This window comes from Xiphophorus hellerii, chromosome 14 (genome assembly GCF_003331165.1).
Source record: "Xiphophorus hellerii strain 12219 chromosome 14, Xiphophorus_hellerii-4.1, whole genome shotgun sequence".
In the NCBI taxonomy this organism is placed as follows: Eukaryota; Metazoa; Chordata; class Actinopteri; order Cyprinodontiformes; family Poeciliidae; genus Xiphophorus; species Xiphophorus hellerii.
This window is the reverse complement of record NC_045685.1, coordinates 14,454,065-14,474,405: the sequence shown is the minus strand read 5'-3', so window position 1 is coordinate 14,474,405 and position 20,341 is coordinate 14,454,065. Positions and strand designations below refer to the sequence as shown.

General features: G+C 37.7%; 2 protein-coding genes across 3 annotated transcripts in view; one reads left to right on the top strand and one right to left on the bottom strand.

The window, feature by feature from the left end:
* Positions 1 to 2,079, top strand: part of LOC116733186 (zeta-sarcoglycan-like) — a 36,491-nt gene extending 34,412 nt beyond the window's left edge. Inside the window, exons 7-8 of the mRNA XM_032583968.1 lie at positions 154 to 277; positions 1,474 to 2,079. Of these exons, the coding sequence (XP_032439859.1) occupies positions 154 to 277; positions 1,474 to 1,665 (316 nt within the window). The 3' untranslated portion in view covers positions 1,666 to 2,079. The remainder of the gene's footprint in view (positions 1 to 153; positions 278 to 1,473) is intronic.
* A 7,560-nt stretch (positions 2,080 to 9,639) lies between these two features.
* On the bottom strand, positions 9,640 to 19,174 carry LOC116732735 (uncharacterized). Of its 2 annotated transcripts, none has more exons than XM_032583092.1 (18): positions 19,013 to 19,174; positions 18,809 to 18,831; positions 16,555 to 16,621; positions 16,252 to 16,469; positions 16,083 to 16,163; positions 15,942 to 16,001; positions 15,696 to 15,857; positions 15,360 to 15,539; positions 15,200 to 15,263; positions 15,013 to 15,103; positions 14,777 to 14,918; positions 13,630 to 13,734; positions 13,342 to 13,441; positions 12,982 to 13,219; positions 12,763 to 12,837; positions 11,915 to 12,017; positions 10,697 to 10,812; positions 9,640 to 10,483 (listed from the first exon to the last, which is right to left on the bottom strand). In XM_032583092.1, exons 1-18 carry the CDS (start codon positions 19,050 to 19,052, stop codon positions 10,405 to 10,407), a joined length of 1,944 nt encoding a protein of 647 aa, XP_032438983.1. In that variant the 5' UTR covers positions 19,053 to 19,174; the 3' UTR covers positions 9,640 to 10,404. The 2 variants fall into 2 exon arrangements, with proteins under 2 accessions (XP_032438983.1, XP_032438984.1); XM_032583093.1 differs by having other exon boundaries at positions 18,994 to 19,161.
* Positions 19,175 to 20,341: the final 1,167 nt, after the last annotated feature.

The window sequence follows — 20,341 nt, the reverse complement described above, 5'->3', positions numbered from 1 at the left end:
GTGCTCAACCGCCAATAAAATGTGAATTTACTCAATGATGTGTAAACATGGAAAAGAATTCAAAGTATAGTTTGAATTTCTCCGTTTATCGAATCACATAGACCAATTGATTGAGTTTAGCAACTTAATATCTGGTTGTAACTATCCTTTTAGGTTGGAGTCGCCAACAAGAACCCTGACCATGGAGGCTCCGCGAGGGGTGGAAGTGAGCGCAGCCACGGGGACGCTGAAGATCAGCAGCAGGAAGGATCTGCAGCTGGAAGCCACAGAGGGAGAGGTGAGAGCATCTCCAGTTACAATCCTCTTTGGTTTTCTGTTTTATTTGGATCTTCTTTCTCTGTGGTCAGCATGTAGGGAGCATATCGCCTTCTCCATCATGTGCTGGAAGAAGTCTAATGCTTTTCCCAAGATCTTAATGTATGGATAAATGGAGAAATAAATGAATCAGAATCAGCTTTATTTGCTATGTTTGAGCACACAAAGAATTTGAATATAAATATAATTGTGTAGATTTGGTGGAACATAAAGATTTCTTTAAGGTTTGTCGTAGAAAATTTTAAATCTAATTCCGAAAAATTATAATCTTTAAAAATATGTAATCTTAAAATAACTGGAAATTATAATTATAACATTTCCATTTATTATATTATAATAAATGCTTACTTTTTTGGTCCATTGTCTTGTCTGTCCATCCTTACTCAGCCATTTCTGTCCATCTGTGTGACCCTCATTTGTCCTTATATTTGTCCATCAAGTCATTCATCTGTCTGTCTTCAGATGGTTCTTTGTTCATCTGTCCGTCCGTCCCTCTAAATGTTTGTCCATCCAAACACCTTTCCTGGTGTACACAGGTTCCACATACAAGACCTGACTTCTCTAAAGAATATGAAAGTAAATTTTTACTGTTTGTTTCATTAGTGGGGCTCAAATACACAGAGACATTTCAAAATTTGTGTTTTAGGTAAATGAAGTGCTTGTGCCTCCACGTGGATTGTTGGGATTTCCAGATGCACAGTGGTGGACAAGTGTCTCAGCTTAACTTTTCAGTTTGCTCTGTGGTTGTTTTGGTAATTCACAGGCTGATTGTTGCATCTGGTACCGAAACATAGAAGTCAGAACTTTTCTGTATTCTTTAAAAAGCCAACCTGCTAAGAGAAAATTCCAGTATTTTTGTGAGGAAGCAGAATAAAGACAACTGAGTGACAATTCGTGATTAAAGAAACAATCGTGGATGTTTACTTTCAGTGACAATCAGCTAATATAAAACTCAGAATTATTGCTGCTTCAAATGGTTATGTGTAAAAGTAAAGACCTGCTTCCTGCTTTATTCTCATCTAAGCAGTGCTGCTGTCTTTCACGTTCAGTTTGCCCTGACGGGTATTGAAGAATCGGTTTCCGGTGGTTGTACATCACATCAGGACACGTCGACTGATTTGTTTGACTTCCAGTGCTTCTGACGTTTTTCTCCTCCAGATTCTCCTTGATGCCGACAGCATTCGGCTGGAAAACCTCCCGCTTGGCCTCTACGCCGCGTCCGCCGGCGAGCCCTTCAGGAAGCAGGCTGTGTACGAGGTGTGCGTCTGCCCCAGCGGCAAGACCTACCTTTCTCCAGCTGAGAGCGTTTCCACCTGCCAGGCCATGAGCAGCATCTGCCTTTGGAGCTGACCTGAGAGCAGCATGTCGTGACGGAGAGCAAAACTCGAGTATCGGCTCTGCGATCTGAGATTACTGGAGTGGAGACGGAAAGCTTCAAGCTCTGAGCTGTCAGTGCTCATAGCAGGACAGAAGTGTTCAAACCGCTGCCTGCAGAGGATCGACGGAGGCTCACACTTCACTGGCTGACTGAGGAGAAAAGTCAAAGACTGAAACCAGGAATACGTACAGATCAGTTCTCACAATCAAATCACAGACAGAGGATACAACTTTTATTTTTCTACTTTTAGGTTTACGAAGATTGTTTTAAATTTGAAAGGAAAAAATAAATAACATGGTGCCTTCAGTTTTAAATGGCATCACATTGAAACTGTCTTGTCAATTAGACACAAAGGTATTGAAAAATAAAGCAAGCACAAATGAAAACTTTGTCTAATCTAAATGTGTTTCAGCAAAGTTGGAGATGCTTGGAATCAGATTGAAACAGGTTTGTTGAATTTATTAGCAGAAGCTCATGTCAGATAAGGACCGCTTTGAAGATGCAGATGAAAGATATTTTCCCAAATCAAAGGTAAATATTTATCCTGTCCTTTGCTTCATTTATGCCGTACCATGTTTGAGAAAATACCCAGTTTAATTTTCTGGATCTTTCTGTCATAATTTGTGCTCTTTTACACAAGTTATGTAAAGGAGCACATAAAATTAAACAGCTCTGTGAGAGGTACAGCTCCAGCCAGGAATTTACATTCACTTGAGGAATAATTAGATAGAGTAATGTTATTTTGCTATTTATTTGAATGGTATTCATTGCCTTCATTCCAGTATTTTCTAAACCTGAAATGTGACAGTGAAGCTCAGCAAATCCCAGAAGCTTCATGTTTACTTGCTTTCCCAATTTCAAATGTAGTTTTAACGCTGGTGTTGGAGGTAACCCTCCATTAGTTCATCCATTGTTTTAGCAATGCACCAACATCAGTGGCAGTGAAACAGACGCTCAGCATGATGCTGCCACCACCATGCTTTGCAGTTGATGTCTATTAAGATTAGAAAGCCTCTCATTGTCTCCTCCAAACTTTTGTCTTCTCAATCTTTGGTCTGATAACATCATAAAACTTTTCTCCAGACGGAATTTGATTCAGTGAATTCCAACATCTGCAACCACTTTTTGACTTTCAAATTAATTGAAGTTGTGTAATAATTCCAACCAGGAAACTGGAAATGTCTAAAATATTCCAGCTTGGTGTTCGTTCTAGATCTGTTTACTTGCACTCTTCTGTTTACTCTCCTGCTGGCTTTCATGTTAAACCTGTGACAGTGTGCTAACAGCTTCTCTCTCCAAGGTTTCCCGAAGGCTGCCTAACCTGGGCTCCCCAGCTGAGAGCGAGACAGGCGGCCATGTTTCATCTGACCTGATGCAGACACTTACTCCCTCGAGGCTTCCAGAGATGAGCTTGTCTGGTAAGAGCCCCGTCACCTTATCTTAAGGGTATATTTCAGACATGCAGCTGAGTGTTTATCTTTTGCTCTGAAGGACAATTTCAAGGGCAAACGTTGAGATTTTTTAGAGCCAAAACATCTGAGAAATATCAAAAAGCATGAAACGTAAATAAAACACATTTGGTATTTTTATTGATTTTTGAAGAAGTAAGTCAATTTCTTTTAGTAAGAGTCTTCTTTTTTTCTCTCTCTACAATGGAAAGGCATTCCCAAATATGGATGTTGACGTAACATGTAGCAGCAGAGCGCAACCGGCAGTAGATTTGAATTGAAAACCGATTAATTTCTTGACACAAAGAGGCTTTTTGTGTTTAATTTGCAGCAGCATCTACTAGTTTCTCTAAATGAGTGACACAACGTATATATCACTATATCTGCAGAGAATTGTGCATATTAACTTTAAACATAGCAGACAACAAGAAAAAATACAGCAAAACACATCCATCAAAGTCTTTGTAATGTCAACAATGACAACCTGCTTGGCTGAATTGTGTTTTTTACATCATAAATTATCCCCATAATGTCAGGTTACACACAGGGGTGTCAAACTCCAGGCCTCGAGGGCCGCAGACCTACAGTTTTTAGATGTGCCACAGGTACAAAACACTGGAATGAAACGGCTTAATTACCTCCTCCTTGTGTAGATCAGTTCTCCAGAGCCTTGCTAATGACCTAATTATTCTATTCAGGTGTGGTGCAGCAGAGGCACATCTAAAAGTTGCAGGACTGCGGCCTTCGAGGACTGGAGTTTGAGACCCCTGCACTATAGACTTCCTGTGAGTTGCGCTGATTGTAGCTAAAATCCTCCTATGAAGGATTGCTGTTGATGAATTCAGGGACCTCCAAGGCCTGATAGGTGGGTGATAGCGGTGCAGCTGACCCTGGGGTGGCTTTCACATGCAGAAAGCAGGTGCAAATCAGTGGAGCCGTTGCCAAAATTGCCTCCAGATAACATCTGAGCTGGAGCTGATGCTGGCAATGGGGTTGAATAATGATTTTATCTATGTGGGACCTGAAAATCTCCGCTGGAAACACTGGAGAGATGTGAACGTCCTGCAGGAAAGGACATTTCAAACTCAGACAAATGCCTTTCATCAATAATTGGTGACTAACAGTTCATTATTAAGTTCTTTCCGCATCAAAACAACATTCTGTTGTTTTGTGCTTTTCTTGCTGCAACAAACTGAGTCACACCTTATGAATATGCATGCCTCCATCGTTTCAGTGCTGGTTCTTATGAAACTCGCATCAAATCCACTCAGATCACCAAATATATTGCAGCTGATTGGGAATGGAGTGTTTTCTCTGAGCAGCTCAGTCAAATCTGAGTTTAGAGAAAGCCACAAGTTCAAAGTGCCAAGTAAAGATTTTCCAAATGAAATGCTCAGGCTGCTTAGAGTCTCGAAGTTTGGGTTTGTTTGAACTATTTTCAATACTTGGATAAATATCAGAGTCCCTGCACTGTGTAGAAAGACCAAGAATTCAATTTAAGTATTTTGGGGCTAGGAAATTATTTTTGTACTTTCATACCCATTCCCATTCTTTAAATATTATCTCTGACAGCCAGCCGTCCGATCGTTTCCCCATCCATCCAGCCAGTCCACCTGCTTTCCAGATACTTTGGGCTGAAGTCCAGAAAGCTGTAAGCTGGGATTTTTCTATGTTTAGAGCATACTGTCAATTAAACCTGACCACAGGGCAAACATTTATAGAAAACTGCTACAAGAATTTGAATTATGCTTCAAAAATTATCTTGGTGATTAATATGGTTATTCAGGAGTTTGCCTCTGGAGATAAATGAAATGGTAGAGTGCGCTGCATGGTGGAACCATGCTAGGTGTTTGTTAAATTGAACTTAATGTTTAACTTCATCTGCAACTTTAATGTAGAAATCAATTAGTTTTAACTTATATATTCCTATTATTGAATGCAGCACTGACTCTGTAAAATTTGTGTCTCAGGATTCAAATCTTTCATCTTTGGCTAAAAACTGAGTTGTGCTTGACAGCCAAAGCTTTCCATATGTTTTCTGTAGGTTAAAAATAGCTCATAAATACAGTCACTGTCTAACAAAATATCCTGAATCCAAAAATATTTAGCCCTAGTGTGGTAAGAGAGGAGAACAGTACAATCTGAGGAGCAGCCACCATAAAGTAATTACCAGAACAGTTTCTAGTTAACCTTCTGTCAGCTGACTAATTGGACATTTAAGACGAGTCCCTGTTGCCCCATATTAAACAGGCATAATGGAGTAAAAGCAGAGTTTTATTGGACAAAAACTGAAAAATAGTTCGAATGTCTGAACGTGATTGTAAAAGCCAGGTGGAATGAGTTTTCATTACTCGGAAAGTAATGTGAATCAATACCATCTACCATCACACACCAAACAGTCTAGTGAGTTTTAATTTTCTAAATGTAAAGCAAAAAAAAAAGAACGATTTTGGGAAAGACATTTTAACACACCGACTTCCAGTGAAGGACCGACTTTCTGGGTTCATTAAGGTTTCAGAAGAGGGGGGGGGGGGGGGGGAAATGCAGCCCTCTCCTTTTTTAATGTCACTTTTTATGTTTTGCCATCTCCCGTGATGTAGACATGTTGCTTACTCAGTGGAGATGCAGACAGGACTTCACCTGCCATATGCCGGGGCATTACGAGGCGTGTGCTTAGCCACAGGCAGTCTGAACAGAAGTGGCCTGAGGAGAGAGTTTAATTGCTGGGGTTAGAGACAGATTTTATCATAACATGCTGCTGCACGGTCACAGCTGGATGCGCATTACACATTACCTCCTTCTAATTAAGCCCAGAATTACTGTTAAAAATCCAAATTGGGTTCTCAACAACTGCTCTTGTCAACTCCCCATGACATATTTTTCAAAGCATGCAATCGTGATAAGAACATCCTCTTGAAGCTTCGGGGGGTTTCCACATCAGGACAGAGTAAAAATGATCTGATCTAAAGTTATTTACTTCTAACCTCCAGTGCAGAGCCACAGCAGAAAGGGAGAGTTTGTGCAAAGCCAAGCACAATCCCACGATTCATTAACTTATAGAAGCACCTTTTAGCACCAATAACTTAAATGACTATTTTTTTTTGTAATACTTTCAGTTTCTCATATCATTTTTGGATCAGTTTTCATTTATTATTCTTTAAACAACACTGCTTCGGTTCAATATGTTTCTCAGACTTTTGTTTCCTCACCAGTTAGGGCGATGTCTGGACTTTTTGCAACGCTGTGATGCTTTTGTTTTTCAAATGTTCTGTTGTGTTTGGGATGACGGATGATCTCACATTTTCACTCTGAGTGTAAACTTTGGTTTGCAGAGGAGTTATCCAATGATTACAAGATGCCCGGTTCCTGTGACTGATAAAAAGCCCATGTCATCACTCTCCTGCTGTCATGCTTGTCTCTGTGTGTGAGATGTTTATGCCGATATGCTTTTCATTTGTTTTGGTCTCATCTAAGACAACACTCTGGAGGTTTTGTGGATCGCTCGCCTTTGCCATATTCTTGGCAGCCCTCCTCTTTCTCTCTTTGGTCTTTTTCTAATCAGACCTTCTTGAACAGCAACATTCATTGTGGTAACAGAGATCTGCAGTATCTGACATGGAGCTTATGTTGTTTTTTTAAATTTATTTATATATATATATATATATATATATATTTCTCTGAGCATTTCACACTCTGACCTTGAGTGTGCTGGGACTTCTGCTCCTGGGAAGACTGCCAGCTGTCATAAATGTTTCCACTTGTAAATAACCTTCCTCTCTGTAGTAAGGTCCTCTTCTCCTGACCCTTCCCAGGTCATTGCTGATGTCTTTCCATCTTGGCAGCATGTTAACACAAAACTGTAGCCTCAAGATCTGAAAGCTGGCAGGTCTTCTGCTTTTGCAGCAACTGGCTGCTATTTTCACAATTAAATCCATTTATAAGCAGCAAGTTGCATGTAATTTTTCACACACAACTTTTTTATTAGGGCTTCATTTTTCATATATAATCTGATCAATCTGTTTTGTGTTTTTGTAGGCTCAAGCATGGATGTAAGTAATTTTAAAACCTGGTAAACACCTAATACAGTAGATTAGAGCAAACTTTATTATGTTATGCATCATTAAATATTTCACTTTGTGTTTATTGCTAAACATAAATTGTAATGTTTCTCTCTAGGTCTCTTTTTTTAAGTGTAGTCAAATCAGTGTTAAAGCACAGCAGCAATTTTTTACATAATTCTTTAACTACAGACCTACTGTCTATTTTCACAAGAATCTCAGGAAACTGAGCAAAATGTCTGCTGTAGTTGCAGACGAAGCACATAATTAGTATCCAGCACCAATCATATCAGTGTGTGTTTGTTTACTGACTATCATCTCAGATTGTACCTACCAAGAATGATTTGACTTGAATCTGAACAAAGTTTCAGCGATGACGTTTCACTGCAGTGGCAACAAAAGGTTGGTGCTGCCACCTACTGGCCTTCAGAGAATAAGGTGAATGCCTCGTTTTGGTGAAAAGTATTGCAATGCTGATTCCAGATCCTAAAGACGTCGTGCATCGTCTGTCATAGTTTTGCAAGTTAAATGCTATATCCACTGGAATTAAACGGCACATTTCTAGCAAAATACAGAAAATCAACTTGAGTCAGAAGACAGGAAGGAAAAAATGTCCATTTTACAGAATTTTTAGCCAAGTTACTGACTGGAGAATAATTAGAGACGTTACAATATGAGTTAGAACTTGTGAAAATGTTAACATAGTTTTTTATAAAGGTTGCAGTGTTAACTGATCCGTAAATCCATCATTAACAGACTCACAGCTTGTTGTGGATGAAGGGTGACTCACATTTCTTTACATGATCACCTACGTTAAAGGCTTCTGAGTTCAGTCATCTTGGTTTTCTCTAAACATTGCACTGTGCATTGAGGCCAGCATGTCTCCACTTCCTTAACTTTTATATAGAGTGATTGATGTTGTTAAACCTCATATGGCCCTAGTCATTTCCAGATAGGCTGCTATATAAATACACCCATTTTATTTTAATCAATTAAATATATTCCTGTGATTGTCAGTTTCTGACTCCCGCCTACTCATACTTTCTGTGGCAACACTAATGATTCATTTTCCAGATTTAACTTGTCATAATGTAACTGTTAGCCCAGTAAAATTGCTCACATTGCTCCAACAGAATGTTCTTGTGCCAAAACCCAAGTCCTGCTATTGATCTGAATGTCACTTTGACATTTTCCTCCTACCTAGACATTCTGTATGACTGATTCAGTTTCTCAAAGGGAAACTGCACTCCCCTTCACTCTCCAGCCGCTCAGACAGCGACAGAAATCACCATTTAAATTGCTCAAAAAGGACTAAGACCAAAACAAAAAGTTGAGTTTTTTCATCCAGCCTCCAAAGTGCTCTGTATTACCTCTAATTTTAAAAAGGTCAATTTATACTAATTGGCATAGTTAAATCCTGTATTTGGACCAAACTTAGCTAGGTGGTTTGTGTAACAATGAATAAGGGAGAATAAATAATCTGCACACAATTGCATACAGTTAAATAATTGTTCCTTCAATCAGTTAATGATTATAAATTAAAAGAAACTTTTTTATTTTTAAAAAAAGGCAAATGTGGGAATGCTGACAACTGAAAATAAAATTAAGAAAAATTGATACCAAGCAGAGATTGATGATTTTCGTTTAACCAGCACTTTACTCATTCCTGCAAGAATAGGAACAGCCGGCAGACGTGTGTAACCTTCGCTCAGTCTGTTCTATCTAGACAAAAAAGTTACTGTCACAATGCAGCTTCTCAGCAGAGGCCTGGAAGTCTTCAGCCTGGCTCGACTGAGCAAGACTTTTAATGTTGAGAGATATTGAACCTTGAACCTGGAGGAGAGCGTCTCCCTTATCTCCATTTGGTGCCTCCTGGAATCTCTGAACACTCCCTCAGGTTCAGCAGGGAGAAAACACAAAAAGCTCACATAAATCTAGCTACAGGAGGAGGAGCAGATACTTTTTAGGCCACCTTAAATGTTAGAAATGCTACGTTCTAAAATTCCATTTTAGCAGTATGCTCCCAGTTCTAGATCAGGGCTCCCTTTGCTTGGAGGCGTTCAGCCTGTGCCGAGGTAACAGAAGCCCAGGTTGTTTTAACAGAGTCCACCTATACCAGCCATCTCCATGTCGATTATACAGCTCACTCTGTAGTGTAGTTTCTTCACTGGTTGCTTCTTTCTTAACTTTTAAGAAAATGTGTCTGCATTATATCAATTCAGTTCAAGAATATCCATCCCAAAGCAAAATTAAATGTCATAAGTCGCATCAGTTGTTGTAGAGCACTGCTAATCCACCTCCTTTGCTTTTGCTGCTCCTCTTTACAGCCAAATATGTGATTCTTCAGGGTTCCTTGCAATGCAACTTCTTTATGTTACAGTTTCCTTCAAAGGGAAGGCATTTTAAGTTAAGATACATAAACTTCAGACTCAAACAGAACTTCAGATTAATAAAGCGTCTTTAATTTTCACATTAGGAATAGCCACCTGGTTAATAAAGGTACAAGTGTGCACAACCTCATGGTAAATCACTAATGATAAATCAAAGAGGATAAACAGCTATTCAGTCTCTAGAAAGGGGAAAAAAACAAGCTTATAATACAGGATGCATAGAACTGTCCTTATGCAATTGAGAACAATCAACATATTTTAAGTTTAGAAAAAGAAATAAACTGGATACAGAAATGATGCAGGCTGTGCATGTAAGGCAGAGATTCTCCTAAAAGATCCACATATGAATACAAGGTCAACGTAAAGTATATCTGTTATACATCTGTCTTACTTCCTGTATACATCATGACTCCTTAATGTTTTGTTTGATTAATGTTTTAATCAATTTAATACTGTAAGCAGGTGATTAGCTGTAACAAACTGGCGTTATACTTCATCAATACTTGAAGCCACTGGCACTAATATGGCAACATTCAAAATATAATGGTGACCTTCTTCTGAACTTTAAGTCTTTAAATTACCATCAAGACAATTCTGTTTTAAATTATAGCTTTAAAAAAAAATATCCAACAATAATAGCCCATATTTGGATTAATGAGTCACCTTCTGTGATAATACAAAAGAATCAGATTTCTGTGGCTTAACGGGAGTAAAAGCGTTGAGCAGGAAAACCTTAAAGTTTGGTGAATACCATTGTTTCATCTGGAAGTAAAAGCGTTAAGATATTCTGCGTCTATTGATAATATTTTGATGAATCAGAGGCTTCCTGGGTCTGGATTGTGATCACGAAAACATCTTTGGTTTCCCACCGCCTTCTTCCCATTGTTGCATTGTCTGCAAACAGAGTAATATTTTTTCTTTTTTACATTTAAAGGTTTGCTGGTGTAGTGTTAGTCAAATTTCAGTCAAATAAAATTCAGGGTGAAATAGGTTTTCTCTTGAGAAAACAGATGGCGTTACATTATGACTGATTAATTTAAAAAAAAAAAAAAAAAAATTTTTAAATGCAATTGAATTTTAATCGTCCCCAAAATGTTTAACACTAACCTGAGGTTCTCATCATGTAGATCTCGAGCTCTGAGCGCAGACCTGGAGATGCCCATCCCTGGAGGAATGCGGTCCGGGTATCTCACAACTATCTTTATGCCATTCAGATCATAACCCTGAAAAATACAAACGGACAATACATGGCAAGTTGGAGTGCCACTGAAAACGTCATTTATTCCAGCAGCTATATTTAAACAAAACTCAAAGCTAGAATTCAGCTCATCACAAAAACTGGAATAAAAAGAAGCATGAAAGTTGAGGATATTTCCAGGATTTAATAGTCATGTTGGAGACAAAATTCAAGAAAAGTAAACCCTGACCAAGAACTGAATGAATCTTCTGTACATGGATGTACTTTTCATCAGGGTGATATTAACATTTTTTGTTAATCTGATACAATATTCAAATTTTCTAATAGATTGGACTCTGGGGGTTTGCAGCTTTTAGCAGTTTAATTGAATAATTGTATGGATTTTCCAAAACAGAATGAAAATAAAAGCACCAGTTTTCCTGTCATCACGTTGGACACCATGTGCCATCATTTAGTAAGATACATAACCTTTGAACAGGTCCTGCACACTTCAATCTTTCAGCAGATTTTTATTTTTCTTTGCACAGTCAAGGTCTGTTACTTTATACAACAATGTATCAAAAACAAAAACCCGCCGCGGTACAGGATGTACAGAGGATTTAGTGGTTCAACTTAGCAGAGCTGGCATTTGTGCATTTAAAACAGAACTTTCTCAGATTTTTTCTTGCAAAGGTTTTCTTTATGTTCATTGTCAGCAATGTTTTGCTGCAACTGAAGCAGAATAACTGCAGAAAAAGGATCTTAAATATATGTGCTTGAAATATCCGTCATTTCTGGTGACCAGCCTCCTTCAGATAACTTTTCAGAAATGTCAAAGTGGTTTGCAATGTTTCTTTTAAATTACTTTGCATTGTGCTCTGAAAACCCTGAAGCCAAATAAATGCTGACTAGAAAATGAACATGTGCAGTTGAGAAGGACACATTTTTTGTGCTATACTTTCTAAAGTTCACAATTCCATTTGTAGACTTAAGTTTAAAAAAAAAAAACACAAAACCTACATCTCGCCATAAACACTAAAATTTTAGATCAAATCTGGACATGCAAATCAACAAATTCTATACTTTTCCAGACTCAAAAAGCCTCAGGTTTTGTCATAGATCCAGCATAAAGTTGCGTTTGTACTTACATGAAAGAGTCTGATGGCTTCATCGCAGTGCTCTTGTTTAGTAAAGTTCACGAAGGCACAACGTTTGATGGTAAGAAGCTTCACACTAAAGACTGGGCCGGCCCTGTAAAGGAGTTTAGACAATTCAAGTAACTCAGTTCACTTTGGATCAATTTAAAACACATTGAAGTGAAGTCAGGCATGGGTGGCGACCAGAATCAATCTTTAAAAATTATTTAGTTTAAATAACACAAAGGTTTTCAGTGAAAGTTTTTTTTAAAGTACATCTGGGATGCAAACAGCCTACAGGCCATGAGAGTTAAACTCCAGCTGCTGATATCAGATTAAATACTTTAAAGGCACCATAATCTAATTAAGCCTTTTGCTAAAAAAAACAACTAAAATTAGAATGTTTATTTGATTTTAGTTTTTCACTCAAAAATTGCTGGAAAAAAAAAAGTTAATCATCAATATTATCAATTTTAGCCAACAGTGACATTTCATTTATCTCATTTAATTGTGACTGAAGTGGAGTTTAACCCTCCATGTTTCAAATTACGGTTAAGTGAAAGAAAACTCATTACCCTATTGTTGCCATGAGGTTAAGCAAAATGATCTCTAATTTTACTGAGAGTGCATCAACACCGTTGAACTGTTCTGACTCTGTGACTCCAAAAATAATAAATAAATGTAACTGGAATATTTATTTTTGCAGCTGCAGGAATATTGTTTTGTTTTTTTTAATTAAAGCAATTTGATCATGTTTTTGTTTTAATAAAATACCAAAATTTCATTTTTACTCAATATTTATCATGCCAGGTCTCATACCAACCCATGCCCAGTGGGAGTTTTACACAAACATTTCTTACTTGCTAAACAGCTTGCTAATCTTGGCTTCAGTTGCTGGAAAACACAAGTTTCCCACCCAAACCGGAAACAACTCCCTGTTGGAGAAAAGAGAACATGTTAAATCAAAATGATTGTGCTGAATAGAAACTCAAGTATTGACCAGCTCATGACTTTATTTCATAACAGGAAGTGATGAATTCAAACTCTCTAAACTACCGATGAAAGACACAGATACTCACGGTGGGGTTCTATCACTATTTATCCTCCCAGCCTGGTTATAAGCAGGCTTGGACTGATTGTCAACATTGGGTATATTCTGAACGAGGCCTAAGGGTTTGTCCAGAAGAGGTTTCTTAGTTGCATCATGTGACTTAGTAGAAGCAACAGGCACAGGACTAGAATTGGCAGAAAGAACTGGAGAGACTCCGGTGACGTTTGCTAGTTGAGCCGGTGGGAGAGGTCCATTTAAAACGGCTCCTAAAAACACAAAAAGACAATTAAAACACTTTAATCAGTGAGCTTAGGTGGAACTGTTCAAGATTATCTTAAGTTAAAATGTATGTAAGCCACAGTCCTGAATGAGCAGCTTTGGGACTCACCTGGTGGATTGTGTAATTTAGACAGAACCTCTAAGGCTTTATCTACAGAACCATGAATGATTAAAGCATTAGAGCTCTGCTCTCGGGTAAATCCGTACGCCTGAAGAAAAACAGGAGAAGTAGTAGTCAGGAAAAACCTGCAGAATAATCTGATATATGCATCTACAAGATTTTGCCTTTTTTTTAATCAGCATGGCTTTCAAATATGTGTAAAGGCTGATTTGACAAATGATTGTCATATTATTATTAAGTAGAAAATGTAATGATGTAGTTATGGATCACACGCACCATCAGTTGTATTATCTGAACTCGCATGAGCTCCTGCGCCGCTTCTGCATAGGAACTCTCTCGTTTCAGGACGTCCCTGAAGGCATCAGCGGCCTCTTTATATCTCTGGAAGAAAAAGAGATAAAACCATTTGCTTAATCTGAACTCAGAGTGCCACGGGTTTTGCTTTGACAATAATTAGTCAAAACATGTATGAGTAGATATCACGACTCGGTGATGTTCACATAAGGTCACAGTGAGGAGTCAGAACAACCTGAACCGATTAGAAGCTGCTCATAAAGCACCATATACATGCAAAACATCTAGAAGAATAGCTACGGTATATTAAAGCTTCACTGTTTCTTAATTCTGTACAATTCTACAAAGATTTATTAATTTGATACTTTATACAATGACTAGTCCTAACATCATGAGTAAACCTCAGGAATCTGAGGCTCGTTGTAGAAAGTCAGCTGGGACTTTAAACTCTGTGTTGCTCAACTTTAAACAGACTGAAAACTGAGCAATCAGATATTGATTTTAGCCATTTTGTGACAGATTTGAACACTACAGCTTTTAATCACTTAAAATGTGCCGAGAATCAAAAGTCAAGAGGATTTTTCCAGACTGACTTTAGGCTGGGTAGATGAGTTTTGTAGAAATGTCCAAACAATCAGAACGACTCATTACATGTGTTATCCTTTCATCCTGAGTTAATTATTGTTGGATATTTTGTGCATGCTGAGCTGTAAAATCTTGTTGTGAAACATTTGTTTTTATAGGGTTGGTGTTTAGTCAAAAGCTGCTAATGTGGATACAAAACCAGGCTTGTATTCAGCTGCAGGTCTTTATTTTCCTTGAATCCTTGAAATGTTCTGAATTTTATTTTTAAAATATGTTTTAATAATATTTTTGAGATGGTCAGTTTTTAAAGGAGGTCCTTGGCTCCAGTTTCTGTTTTCTTCCTACTGAACTCGTATCAATTTTGTTGATACGAGTTCAGACAATTAATTTTACTCAAATCAAACATTTTAGCTGAATATGAGTTGAATTGTAGGTGGGAACTCCTCACAATCAGATTAATTATCAAAAGGACTCACAAACAATAACAAATGACATCATACTGATCACCATGGCGTTTGCATGTATCCCTAATAAGATCTTTTACCTTTAGACCTGCTAGAGCTTTGCCTTTTCTAAAGAGACCTTTCACCCATCCTGGAGAAACGCTGAGCGCCAACTCTGAATCCGTCAGCGCTTTCTCATACTCCTGCATCTTTTCAAAACAGAAGGAGCGATTCCCAAACAACCTGTAACAAAAAAACAGTTCAAATGTTGCATAAAGGCCAGTGACTGAGAGAGCAATTTTATTTATTTTTTTGTTACAGTGTAGCATGTTCTTACTTAAACTCTTTAGGGTTGTACTTAATTGCATCTGTGAAATACTTCACAGCCATGCCGTAGTCTCCTGTGCTGGCAAATTTATTTCCTATAACTGAAAGAAAATGTTTTTGTTATGTTCGACCCGTGAGAAGAGGGTGAAGGTTTACATTGAATGGATTGAGGTTGGCATCCGCACAAACAAACTTACTTGCGAGATCGGTACTTATTTTTATATTATCTACTATAGAAGGAGCGCTGAGGACGACAGAATCCTGTTTAAAAAATAAACATCACCACAAATTATTCATGACCCTAAATCTGCATTTAAAGAATGCAACATTTTATTTTTCTCCTGAGAGACTCCCTACCTTTTGCTGCGCCCCCTTCACGTCCTCTTTATTCTCAGACGTTTTAACAGGAACACTTTTAGACTTCTCCTTCTCTGGAGTCTTCTTTTTGTCCTTTTTATCCGATTTGGGCTTTTGCTCCAATTTACGCTGCGCTATAAGAGCCGCTTTGGTCACAAAGGAACTCGCCATATCCAGTTCCTAAAGATAAGTAACATGAAAAGTAAAAAAAAACAAAAAACTTGCATGAATGTGAAAGTCCGTTTCTGAAGCTTACGGAAACTTGTTCAAATTTTCATTCCTAAAATGGATTTAGCAGCTAAAATGCAAAGAGTTTACAGATACTTCAAGTTGTACCTCGAAATCGTGCGAGTCGTTTTTGGCGTCTTCATCGTCGTCGCTGGATTCCTGGTCGCTGCTGCTGCTGTCGCTGTCTGTGTCTTTAGCTGCAGCCAAGTTCTTCTTCTTCTCGTCATCATTAACAGATTTACTCTCCTCTGATTCTTCTGCAGCGTCTCCCTGCGCAACAATAGAAACACGTTTGAAGGATTCAAGAACCAGAGTGATATTTTTAATGCCACATTGTGTTGATGCTGCGCTCACCTCTTGAGGTTCTCCAGGATTTTGTTTCACCTTCTCCATTTGTTTTCTTTGCTTCCGTTTCTGTCGGACAGAAATAAAAGCAACGTCGCTTAACGTTTCACCCCCTCCTTCACGGCTCACGCTGAAAAACTCGTCACTCACCTGTTTCTTAAGCCGCTTTTTCTCTGCTTTTTCTTTGCTCTTTTTAGTTTCTTGTAATAAACGGGCTTTTCGTTCAGAATCCTAACGCGGCAGAGCAGAAACACCCGATTCAAAGCAGATTCGAGGGATTTCATTGAACCTTTCAAACACAGAGTAAAAGTGCACTCACGCTCTCCTTCGTCTGAACTTTATAAGACGGCGGGCTGGATTTGCCGCGAACTGAAGAGTAGTAATGTAGAGGGGACCGATAAGTAGAGCTGGACGCTCCCGTACGGTTTTCACTTAATGTGTCGCAATCGAAATATTGATTAAAGCTGTGACGACGGTGAGCCCAACTGTCATAATCAACCACGTCATCCACATCTAGCTCTGCATCATATTCAATACCTGGGGGGAGCAAGAAAGTTTCATTTACACACTAAAATACTGACAAATAAGACGGAAACATCTCTTTGCTCGTATATTCCCTTACCGAGAAGGCCACATGTTATTATCCTCTGCATTTGAGGCTGGTGACCAAATAAGCCCACAACTTTTTGCTAAATGACAGGAGAGAGAAGGACACACAGGTTAGGTCAACATCTAAAAATGTAAAACTTCTCGACAGTCAAACTAAATCCAGTTTTCAAGGCCGGCTGAAGCTCTGCCTCAGTCTGTATTTGTAAACAGATTAATGATTCCGACGCTGAGCTTTCCCAAGGTTTCACTTTCCATTATCCAGGAAAACCGAACTCAACAGATGAGCTCGTTTTATGGCGTGTGACTCACGAACCCAAGGAAGAAAGCAAACCTGGAATTCATGTGCCGACCATCTTTAAATTCACAGGAGAAACAAAATAAATCACTGCCACATGCAGGGGGAAAAAAGCCTCAAATTATAGATTAATGTAGCTTTTTAGACGATGATCTAAGAGAAAACAATGTGATTTCAACAGTATGTCTAACTAGAAATATATTACTGAAGACAATCAACATCAAAAATATTGCTCCAGAATTTTGGCATTACTTAATCTGAAGAGTTTCTCATTTTAAATAACATTCCTATTATTTCAGTCTTCATTTATTCTTAATAGTCTATTGCCATTTTTTCTATACACAAATGTAGGCATATTGATTTTTTTTAGTTATCCCACTCATTTGCACATTTGATCCATGTATGCCATCTTTAACTAATATTTTCCCTGTGACATTTATAATGACTGTACAGTGTTTTACTCCTACTATTCAGTTTTTATATTTTTATTGCACTTGAATGTACATGCTTACATAAACCGTTGACTTACCGCTTGTACAGAAAAATTTTCCATACTGTAGGGAAAAGAATACATTTAATCTATTCTAAAAAAAAAAAAAAGCTGACTTCTCAACATCAATTATGTCAAACAGTTGTGAAAAATAGCTTAAACAACAAAGTAACAGTAGAAACACAGTAATAACATCATTGTTATCACTCTGACTAATTCCTAATCAAGAGAACTATTTTTTAACAGTAGAACAGGGATACTATTGTGTCCCAATAAACTGCATGATTATTGTTTGTTTTCTAGGTCACACAAACCAATCTTTCAGCAGAACAATACATCAGAGATTGTGCTTACAAAGGCTTCTGCTGAAATATGTACACCAACAACAACCAGAAAGCAGCAACTACAAAACAATGCCAGCATATTTAAAAAAAAAAAATATGGAAGCAGCCAGTTGCGAACTGCAGCACTGAATAAAGAAAAGGCAACTTGCCAAGTTTTTTACATAGTTACTCATCAGTTCTGGGGAAATGGTGACATTAGTTTATTTTTAGGAAGTAGTAGTAATCTTATGGGGAAAAGAAAGGCCGTTTAATTTTTTAGGCTTATTTTTGTTCATCTATTGCATAAAACAACTATAGATACGCCTGCAAATAAGCCGGTTACCAAAATCAGATGACTAAGCTCAAGAATCCCACTATTTCAAAACAGTGAAGGCATCATTTTACGCAGCTACCATCTTGCTCTGAAAAAGTTGTTGCTGAGTGAAAATTGCTCAACAGTAGTAATTTTCAGATTCATTTAAGTGCAAGAAACTATTTTTTTTAAAAAGAAACAATTTTGACTACAAGCCAGCAGGAGATAAAGCCGTGTTTCTAACATAAGTGATTAATGATAAAAAATATTTTGAATATTGCTTTTGAATCACAATACATATTAAGAGTTTTTAAACAGAAGTCTGAATAATCCAAAATAAATATTGGCACCTCAAATGTTTACAAAAACCACATCTACCATATTTCACCTCCCACCAATTTCTCTCTCAAGACTTAAATATGCCAACATAAAGTAAGCTGGATTTTTCCCTCAAATGTAGTTTTGAATTAGCTAAAAAAAAAAAAAAAAAAGACAAATGTATATATGAAGTGTTAAACTGCCTAAGCTGTGAATCGGATTTGATTTTTTTTTAATACAAACTCAGATCAGAAGTGTTTAACTCGTAAAATACAAATAATGTAAAGAACAAAGAATCGATTCAGTCGCACTTTCCATGTTTTAGGTTAAAAACAAATGACAGCTAAACTTAGGTATGATCAAAATAAGTAGGCGCATTTTGTCTTTTGAAAAAGTTTATTGGGATGAACACGAGGCCAGATTTTAGGTTCAATTGTTAACAGCAGCTGCAACTTTCAAGGCCGTTCGCTCAATGCAACACATTCCATTAACTTCAACTACGACCAAAACAATAAAAATATTACTTACGATCATATGAATGTCCGTAAACTCTGAAAAGCAGGAGAGACGATGCATTTTAACTGTTAGGTTTCAATGGTAAAGTCATTTATCTACATTTAAGTTAAGTGTTATTCCAATCTATTCGAGTCAACTAGCATGCTAACTGTATTAGCCACCAACTTCTACACAAGTCCAAATGAGCATTTTCTTACCGGTTTCATCGTTAAATACCTGCATGTTTAGCATCACACGTCGGAGATCGACGCCTCATACACTTCTAATCAACTAATGAGCTTCTAAAAAAAATAATATAGCAAGCGCCAATTTCAGCAGCTTCCAGCTTGAGCTGCGTTGTCGTCTCGGCGCTCTCTGAGCTCTTCTCAACATCCGGTGAGGAAGAAGAGGGAAGAGAAGCACGACGTCATGGATTCTGCCAATGGGCGTTTCGGTGGCGTTTCAGGATTCGGGTCGTTTGGCTCTACATCAGTCGGTTCTTTCGGATCCTGGGCGGTTCTAACGTTATATTTAATATTTAATTTTTTGTATTTAATTATTATTACGTTTAATATTTAATTGATAAGACTGGATACACAGAGACCCGCTTCGGTTTTGTAAGTAACCACTACAACTTCACGTTTAGTAAGCATAACACAAGTTTGTATTATTATATGTATTACAAATGTTAAAGCACACTTAAAAACACAAGTAATTACGGGTAAGTGTCTGCCTGTTTTTCGTTGCTTTAAAATCCAAACAAGTAGGTTTGAGTCAGAGGTCTGTTCCTTACCAAAACGAAACGGCAGATTACATTGACTCCGTCACCACCGACCCATCATTTAAGGCATTGTTTACAGACGAAACTTATCATTTCGCCCCCTTCTGGTTATTTGAGTAATTACCACCTGTGTTTACCCCTTTATTTTCCTCTTTACTCTAAACTTCAGTATTGTAGGCAAAACCGGACAAGTAGCAGTAGAATCTATTTCAGTATTGATCACGAAAAAAAACATTAAGTCTTACAAAAAGAAAACTAAAAGCAAAACAAGTAATGAGTGAAGTTTATTGCTTATTTAACTTTTTTCCAACACCTCACTAGTTACCTCACAAATGTCACACGATAAAGTACATCATTCTGTTATGGAGGCTGTTTGTTATTGTTGATTTATGAAAACTCATTAGTGAAGCCTGTGGAGATTTAAAAAGTGTTTTTTTTTATTATTATTATTTTGATCTCCTGAAACTTCTTTTTGGGTTAATTTTGGTAGGCTATACTGGTTCAGCCATGTTGCATGTTTTTCTTCTTTGTGAATAATGGCTCTTCCTATCATTTGGTGAATTCTCACAATTTTACAGATGAATCAAATCCTTTCCAGACAGAGAGAGGTCAGCTTCTCATGTGTATTTGATTATCTTTAGACTGGAGCATCAAGTTTTATTTTTTTTCTTTTCTTAGAACCTTTAGACTACTTCATGCTATCAGGTTCTACTTAAGTGATTTCTTGATTGTTCTTCTGTGACAGTAATCCAGCCTTGGTTTGGTGCATGATATTAAGTTTAACC